Raw genomic sequence first — 9,467 nt, 5'->3', positions numbered from 1 at the left:
GTTTCCTGGGGGAAATTACTGAACTCTATTTATAAGAGGTGGATTCCTATCACAGTTTAATGATTATATCAGCAGGAGCTAGTAACTCAGACTGAAACCACTATTGGACCATTTAAAAGGCTGTTTAGCACCCAACTTTGTCATTGCTATAACGTCCCCCTTACTCCACATATAATCATATAAAATGTAACTGTAGAACAGTTCCAATCAACTGCGTTCTGAGCTGAGCATTGAAACCTGAAAAACCTGCTCCCGGACAAATTCTGCTACAGTCTCTGATGAGTTATTTAGCCATTGCTAAATAGTTCTTCTGTAGACATACATAATTCAGAAGCTCTTCTCATAGACAGTATGTAGACTACCATCATTAAAAGCTACTGTTCTTTGTTATCTTCCAAAAAAGACTCTTATATGCATAATCAAAAAACCCTTCTAATTAAATATGCACCATCAGCACCTGTCAATATTTCCATTGGGTGACCTAGTCGTTGCACTGAAGTTCTTCTGAGCTAGTCCAACAAAGACACACTTCTAGTAGCTTGTTAATGCAACTAATCATCAAACACTTTATTATTTGAATCATGTTTACAGCGCCAGAATAACAAATATGTTCAGGACACGATATACACTATTGAATTAAAGTTTATTACAGTATGGAATTACTGTAATATCTTGTTGGAGTAGCTCGTAGTGCTGTATCCTTCTAGCCAACTGTTACGAATGGAGACTTTACATACAGACCGTCATTTCTGCTGGCATTTCCTACTGATCAAACAGAGCCTCAGTGCTAAACACATGCAGGGTAGCCTAGTACCAGACCGGAATATGTCGATGTTGTTTGTCCACCTACTGTAAGATGATACGGTTCATTATTTTAAAAGGTTCAATGGTTTGCATCACCATAAGGATGACTTTTACACTTGCCTTTCCTGTACTGTAGGAGTGTAGAATACATCTTGAACATGAGTGGTATCAGATACACTATGTCCAATAAATGTAGCCTAGATGTGATTGCAGATGTTAATCATAGCTTGTGATTTCCAGCTGTAGCCTACTGGAATGAATACAACTGCTTCTACCAATGTCCACTTCTGATGCACCAGCCCAATTGACAAAATAAGCTCATGCCCTCTTGTCTCTCTTGTTGGGATCTGTGGCTTATATATATGTGGCTTATATATATATATATATATATATATATATAGGTATGTATGTATTATTATATTCAAATAATAATAATAATATATGTATATATATATATATAACAACCTCACTGTTCAGATTATTTACCATCAATGCTACTATTTACAAAAAAAATGCTACTTGTTGTTTCTCACACTACTGAGGAGTCATTCTCTCACTACTATATATATATATATATATATATATATATATATATATATATACAACACACAGCCATTAATGTCTAAACCGCTGGCAACCCCTAAGTGAAAATGTCCAAATTGGGCCCAAAGTGTAAATACCACCATTATACCCCCATTATTTTACAGCACTGCATTAAGCCGTTTGTCTCATTTCTTCAGTGTTGTCACATGAAAAGATATAATCAAATATTAGCAAAAATGTGAGGGGTGAACTCACTTTTGTGAGATACTGTATATATACCGTAGTAGTGGGAGAAACAACAAGTAGCAATTGAGGTTGTTATGGGAACTACACTTCAGAAGTCACACTGAGAAAGAAAAATGAATTAGAAGGCTGCTAGTGATTTAGCAGTACGTATTGAAGAGGGAATGTGTCCTCTAAGCTTGTCATAAAGATTATCAGTGGAAGGGCCATTAGGTTCATTTCTTGCTTGATTACCTGAGAATAGGTTAGGGTTCTCAGAGAGTATGGCTATCAGAAAATACTTCTTCTGACGTCACAGCAGACTGCAGAGCTGTGGCACGTACAGGCTCGTGGTGACTAAAGGGTCTGATTAATAACAGGGTGATTATTTCTATGACACTCTAATGAACAAAAACTATGTGTGTTTAATGGATTGTTTAGTGGCAGGAGTGCAACGTTACAGAAATGATGGTTCAGTCTGGAAGAAGATACACAATTAGAATGGTACACAATTAAGTATCAGTAACATTTACTAGCTTTTGCATCTGTTGAGTAGTAATTCTAGTACAACTTAAGTGACAGGTCGATTTTTATTGGAGTGGGACTGGTCAGTGGAGGAGGGAGTTTTCTTTTTGCTCTGGGTAGAATTGTGCATATTTTTGGGAGGGCAGTGTGATTTTCTTAGGTGGAAAAGGAATCACGTCTGCTGCAGCCTATTGGAATTTCTATTTGCAACTTTTGAGAACATTGTGCAACAGAACTGCTCTCCCACTCACCCTAATAAAGTGGTTTATGATCAAGCTATATGCAAATCATTAGACAGTGTCTGTATGACAATAACATACAAACTTTGGCAACACAGTCTCATAAATATGAACATGCATCTAAACACAATAGTGTGGACTAACCAAACGTGTTCTGGTTTGCGAAGATACGTGTCTGGAGAGTGTCTCCGTTGAAGCCGTCGTCTCCTTGATGTGGTTGTACATGGAAGGAAGCGGTGCTCTACAAACAGTGCTTAAGGGTTAAGGTTTGCTAATAGTTAAGGTTAGAATTAAGGTTAGAGGTAGGCCTACGGCTAGACAACAAGCGCCGGGAGATTTCCCAGCGTAAAGGCCAATGCCGCTTGTTTTGCCTATTCATGAGACTGGCTGCACCATGTTGAGTTTGTTTGTCTCTTTTTGTCATTTCAATTCTGAATGAAGAGGTATCCATTTTTTATGCATATCTGGTCGAGTGGGAAAGATCTGGGTTTACCTCGAAGTTGTCTCCTTAAAAAAAAAATTACAAAGTAATCAAGAGATGAGGTTGTGTGTTCCGGAACAGAGGATCATTGGTTCGCATTCTGTGTGAGCTGACTGCCAGCGGAAGAAACAATTCTGTTAGCAGTAGCCCTTTGATCAATTTACGAGGTAGACCTATGCTTCACAATGATTATACATAGTTTTTGTTGTAATATTTATAGTAGATGTTGTTGTTAGTGTCCTTAAATCCAAGGGAAGGGTTGGGGTTATTGCTGTCTTTTTGTATTGGTACAGAGTTTGACCAGCCCCCCTCCCCAATAAATAATGTTCTGTTCTATGGAATCGATTAATTATTCAAGGTCAGCACCAATACCATAAAGAAAGGCAATACTTCTGACATATCCTCACAATGAAAGTGAGTCAATAATCTATACTGAACAATGAAAAATCTTAATTGTTAATACACTGATAATTACTACCGAATTGCCTACACTGTAAGCTATCGTATCCAAAATAGTCATCCTCTTTACGAACTAAACTGTATAAGGCTGTTTAGTGATTAATTAAAGTATGTCTTACCTTGTAAAATATCTGATAGACGTCTGATAGTGGAATGTAAATACCACAAGCGAAAAAAAAAAGTCAATTTTGTGTATTTTTTCAAGGTATCAACCACAACATGCTCAATGTGGTATATCATTTAGAACTATGTGGTTAAATGTGCATACCATAGTCAATTCTAAATATAGTTTCACTGTTTTTCTATCTCCTACTTAAAATGACCAATAACAAGCCTAATTCTTATGGAATAAACTTGTTCCTTTTTTTTATTGGCTAAATTAACAAATCTTGCACACATTCTTGCTCTTTCAACCATGTTTAGTAAGTGTATACAAGGCAGACATCCCACTCTCCTGGAGGCCAAAGACATTTACATAACTATGTGGATAGCATACTGATGTACACCATACTCATACTTTCAAAATAGTTTGAGTATTTGTTTTGCCGTGTCTTTCTTTATTAAACATATCTTTGCTGTGTTGTGGAGAAACACTGAGGTTACAAGGCATTCAACTTATGAGTTGACTCTACACAACACAGTATGGAAAAACAGACACTAACTATTAGACATTTTCATCAATGGACGTAACTCAAATCGACATTCTGATCCTTGAGTAAAAGACTTTCCGAAAGCAACAAGAATCACTTCAAACGACATACAGCAGTTTTCCTGACACACACATGAAAAAAAATGAATACAGAAACAAATTTACAGTCCTTTTATCAATGACATTAGTCCATTTGCAATGGCATTTTAACTGTTATAAAGAGGTACTACTCGGTCTATTGTGCCCCTGCAGATAGGGCACTTCTTTGGCCCTGGAAGAGCCTGGTAGCACTGATCACAGGCACAGACATGCCCACACTCCAGGAACACACAGGAGCGCTCCCGGCTCAGACACACCGTACAGGCACTAGGGGAAACGCTGGCCTCGTCCACATTCAGCTCCCTCATCCTCCTCCTCTGCCGCTCCTTGAACTCCTCCAGGACATTCCTCTCCTTCCTCCTCTGTCTGTGGTACGCCCACTGCTTCCACAGAATGTAGAGGAGCGTGCTGGATGCCACCACGCCGAAAACAACCGTCAGGATCCTCCACACTCGGACGCTGTTGCATTGCTTCTCCACCAGGGAGTCGTAGTCCAGCCGGCTGAGGAAATACCTCAGGCCCTGTTTGGGAGGCTGGAGCTTCACCAGGTCGTTGTCGAGCACCAGCTCCCCGACCCCGGTCACACATCCCCCCAGGCGCAGCATCTCCTCCGTCTCGTGGATACCTTTGATAATATTCATATGTGCATGTTAGCGGATGCTTTCATCCGAATCATCCAAATCGATGGGAAATGTTTAAATGGCGTGTGCTGGGTAATCTATTGTACACCTAAACCGAGCTACACATGGCCATGCCTTTAGGACGTTCCCCGCTGATGAAGTGGCCGATGACATTGGTCAGGGTCTGGACAGTCGGGTGAAAGTTCTCGTAGGTGGTCTCTAGGTCCAGCTCATAGGAGTCCAGGGGACGGACAACCCTGACACTGGCAGCCACTGCTTCGTCATGAGATGCCAGGTCAAAGGGCACTGCGTTTGTACGTTGGTGGATGACCTTTTCACTCTCGTTCCTGACCGTTACAAAGAAATGAAGAAAGAGATCACTGAAAGAGATGCATTGCATAAATATAAATACTTGCTGTGTTGGAGAGCGTCACATTTTTCATCATGAAGTTTGTTTTGTTTGTTTTAATGTTTAAGTATTTTTTTCTAGAGGTAACACAAGAACAAAAGTGTGTTATTAGCCCATCGATACATGTGACACTTATCAATATAATGATCCCACGTGAAAAACTTTTTTGAACTACTTTTATGAAGAACAAAATAAATTCACATCGAGTCATTTACATTGAGTAATGGGAAACTGGTTTACATTTCAAAATGTTCTATTTCTCAACATTTACCAAGACAGGTAATTTTTACGTCTGTGGTTTCAACGAATGCAAACACACTGTGGGGAGAGACTACAAAGGTTTGGCAATGCACATTTAACAGGAGTCACGAGAAACTACACACACACACACACACACACACACACACACACACACACACAATTAAGTTAAACTAATGGTAGGCTGCTGTCACTGGCTACAAGGACACACATCATCAGTCCCTGTAATTTTGCCCTTCAAGTTCGCTGCAATCTCATTCTCAATTCACTTTGTGTGCAAACGCCTTGCATACGCGCCAGAGAGTCTAGCAGCTAGGCCGGCACCTTGTGTCCTGTGTCTTAACAAAAAGTAGGTCTACTTACAAATCAGTGCATAATGGCATCCTATTGTATGGTGTTGTATGTAGTTCACAATTCCACTAAAGTAGTCCCATAGGGCTAGGGGCATGGTATGTTGTATCCTATGCAAAAGTATATCACAACATGTTCACCACTGTTTGTGAATTAGAAGGGCCCCATTACAGGGACTGATGCCTACAGCTCCATGTCTCATACTAAGAGAATTAAATGAATGTGTCCCTACAACACTATGTAGTGTTGCTTTAGGTGTGTGTCCGCTGGCGCCTGTTGGGCTGTTAATTCCACTTGATCCGCTGACTTGGAAAGCACCCTGTTTTTCACTGACAAACACCAATGTATCAACAGTCCTGTCATTCCCTTTTCAAATGACACGAGGTGAATTTGAAAAAAAAAACCTAGCTGAAAGGTGCGTCTTATAGGGTATAATCAATTGAAATTGAGACATTCAAACCACATTTTTTTGTAACGACGGTAAGGTTATTAAATAAGCATGGGTCAGGTGGACCACCGTCAGAGTGTGACGGTGTCTACGCACACAGAACTTTTGTCCACACCAAGCTGTTCTAGCCTCCCCTTTCACCAAGCCTAACGAACCTCACCAGCATGACCCCAGAGCACCTCGTCACGCTTTGGCACTTACCAGAGATGGGTGGTGCGATTCCACACCATCTTCTTCTCCTTCAGAGTTAACCTCTCGATGACACCTCTGCAGTTGTCCACAAACTGGCTGTTGAGTGTTTCTTTCACGGATCTCACAACGCCTTCAATAACGGCGTACGGAACACATTTCCCCGGTGCTTCTGTTAAGATGTTCTTCAGATCCTGATCAATAGATACTTTCTTGGCTTCCTGTAAAACAGAAAGCATATTAAACAACAGGCAAAACAATCAGTGGCAGTCAGTGCAGTTGTTGACACTGGTGAAAAAGTGATGACGTGTGGAATGCAGTGCGGCTTTGTTCAGATGAGTTGCAAAAATAATAATCAGAATAATAAGCGACTGTAAATTGGCTCAAAGCGGGTCACATGCCAGTGTTTATCCTAACTACTAAATGCACTCTGAAAATGAGTTAAAGAGATAATGTAGATAAGAAAGATGGATGACAAAAGCCTGTAATGTGATTACCTTTAGCCTCGCCACAGTTGTTGACCTCCTGCTGTACACAGAGTAGAAGACAGCAGTCAGCGCGGAGCTGGTGGCTAATAACAGGACTTGGGCAGTGGATGGTTTCCCACTAGGATCCATCCTGCGATCCACCATTTGATCTGAAAAAGACACACAGGAGCACGTGTAACCCCACCTCGGGGTGGGAGTCAGATTACCAGGGCCCTAGTCAAAATCAGTGGACTATGGTGGGGTGCCATCTGGGGGCACAAAGTCAGCGGAGAGTGTTTTGGTACAATCACAACAAATAGAGGATTAGGGCAATTCCATGGTAACGCAGCAGGACTGACATTTTCACAAAAACACCTTTACCAACAAATATTTTTTGAGATATGTCAAACACTTTTGTAAAATGTCCAGGGGGAAATTGTTAAAAGCAGGTTTCATGCAATTTTTTTGAAAAATGTCTTTAACTTGATATACATGATATATTGTTTTCTATTAATTTTCTTCTTTTCTTTTTTTTTTTTTTATTGAGGAAAAGCTGTGTCATACACCCTCCACCACCATGGAATTTGCGATTAGATGACTAAGCATGGAATTTGCTTCCTCAGCTAGTTTTGTATCCTGAACAGTCACAGAGAATCTGATTTAGTTCCAGGGTAGTGGGTTCTTGTGTTATATATGAGCTTGTAGGGCAAGTGGGACTTGGCTTCTATAAATAAAAGTCACGATCGTAAAATAACTAATGCAAAGTAACACAATAAACAAGTTATAACCTGAGTGAGTGTATCATCTGGCCTGGGTGTTAGATCACAGCTAGAAAGCCACCTTTTATGGTAATGTGAATGTGTTAGTTGGACTTTGATGGGATGTATAGATTTCATGCATAAGAGCATCCATACATCACTCGGTCAGTTGTTCCGTAACGCCTAAAAATCGATTTACAGATAATGGAACCTAGCTAAAAGCTATCAGTGACAATGACATTTAGGGTCAAAACAAACTCAACTTTGAATTAGTATATATGCCTACGGAAGGTGAATGGCCATTTCAAATGATTATCTGATGATAACCTCGCAGTCGCAAAAAACAATTTGGCGACTGACAGTGTGAATAGAAAACATGGAATGAATAGCAACCGTAAAACTGCTGGATTGTTGACATTGGTGCTCTACAGTAGCGAAACAATTTAGCTAGCTAGCTTGCTAGCTTGCTTAAATAATTACCATATGGAATCAGCCATATTATGCACAGTCGTAGATAATATATTTTAATGGGATGGCCAGCTAACTATCTCTGTTTATATTTTTAAACCGATGGATTTGTTTCAAAGATTAGATTAATACAGCCACAATAAGTTTAGCACTCACCTTTCACAACAATATTTCCGTGTTCCTATACACTTCAAAATAAAAGTATTTTGTACATTAACCAGCAGGGGGCAGTGTTAATTTATTTATCAAACATTCGGTACAGGCGTGGGCTGCATTTAATATCGTTCATATTCAGTTATAACATAATGTTTAAATAATATCTCGTGGATAGACTACTTCCCACCAATTACGCTGGACTGGTTCTGGTTTAGTGTGATTATTGTAAGAATCGAAAACAACAATCATTTATTTTATGACAAAAAATATTTTGTATTTCAGGGGTACTCCAAGCAGAGAAAAAATATGTTGGTGGTACAGTAACTGAAAAAGGTTGGGAACCCCTGGGAAGCCCATTGAAAAAGTGGACAAAAGATATTAATGATTGTAACACACAAAGTCTTTATTAGATGATAAGATGCACAGGAACATAAACACAGTCTTTTTTTTTTTGTCCAGGGTAAAACTCCAAAATCCAAATCAGTGCAAGGAATATGGCAGTTTTCTATGTATTGTGCTGGGTGAGAGTCATTAGTGTTACATGCATCTACTGTATCAGAAACAAAAAGATGGGAGTTTAGTAATTTAGTGAGCCAACACTGCACTTTATGCTGCAGAAATGTTTTCATCTTCATGTAAATATGTCGGCTTACATGGATAGAAAGGTCAAACATAGAAATTTGCTGAACAAGCGTAAGAGGAAAATTAAAAAAAGAACAACTGCACAATAAGACTTGAGATCAAACTGAGAGACACAACATGATCCTTTCACTTGTCACGGTGAGTACCCTTCCTTTTGTATTAAAAACAGTGATATAATGGACAAGTGCACAGGGGTAATAAAGATGAAGAGGTTTCAATTATTCAGTGGGAAATATGATAAGTGTCAGCACACGGCACCAGGAAGAGAAGGCTTCAGTTCAGACCCATTTAACTGAGCTGCATTCTGCAGTCTCATAAAGCCGCTAAATCGTCTTTCACTCACTACAGCAGACCCCCAGCTTTAAAGGCAGCAGCTATTCTTTTCTCTCTGACTAGGCATCATCCTAAACAGCACGGCTCCAACCCATGGACACTAGTCATAAGTAGCAAACTACACAGGGAATAGGGGGCCATTTTGGACAAATTCCTTTTTTTTTCAGGGGCAGCGCAATCATAATGAATAGAGCATTAGCATATTGCACTGCTTCATCAGCTCGTTTTCAACGCTGGACAGTAAAAGCCAATAGGATGTTTCGCTTCAGTGTTGCCGGGAAAGGGTTTTCCTGTTTTATAGAATGAGCTGCAGGACAAGCGGCACTTGATTTTCCCAAAATGATTTG

At 39.8% G+C, this 9,467-nt stretch overlaps 1 protein-coding gene across 1 annotated transcript; it reads right to left on the bottom strand.

Annotated features, from left to right (window-relative positions):
- Positions 1-3,622: 3,622 nt before the first annotated feature.
- Positions 3,623-8,208, bottom strand: mul1b (mitochondrial E3 ubiquitin protein ligase 1b). The gene is made up of 5 exons (XM_010875346.4): positions 8,146-8,208; positions 6,794-6,933; positions 6,309-6,517; positions 4,777-4,988; positions 3,623-4,646 (listed from the first exon to the last, which is right to left on the bottom strand). Exons 2-5 carry the CDS (start codon positions 6,926-6,928, stop codon positions 4,129-4,131), a joined length of 1,074 nt encoding a protein of 357 aa, XP_010873648.1. The 5' UTR covers positions 6,929-6,933; positions 8,146-8,208; the 3' UTR covers positions 3,623-4,128.
- Positions 8,209-9,467: the final 1,259 nt, after the last annotated feature.

The sequence above is a fragment of the Esox lucius genome, chromosome 12 (assembly GCF_011004845.1).
Source record: "Esox lucius isolate fEsoLuc1 chromosome 12, fEsoLuc1.pri, whole genome shotgun sequence".
In the NCBI taxonomy this organism is placed as follows: Eukaryota; Metazoa; Chordata; class Actinopteri; order Esociformes; family Esocidae; genus Esox; species Esox lucius.
This window is presented reverse-complemented; position numbering and strand designations above follow the sequence as displayed.

Coding starts and splice junctions, on each gene's coding strand:
- mul1b (XM_010875346.4), bottom strand. CDS start 6,928: ATGGTGGATCGCAGGATGGATCCTAGTGGGAAACCATCCACTGCCCAA. Junction 6,518..6,793: donor CAACTGTGGCGAGGCTAAAG/GTAATCACATTA, acceptor TCTGTTTTACAG/GAAGCCAAGAAAGTATCTAT. Junction 4,647..4,776: donor CAGCGGGGAACGTCCTAAAG/GCATGGCCATGT, acceptor ATATTATCAAAG/GTATCCACGAGACGGAGGAG.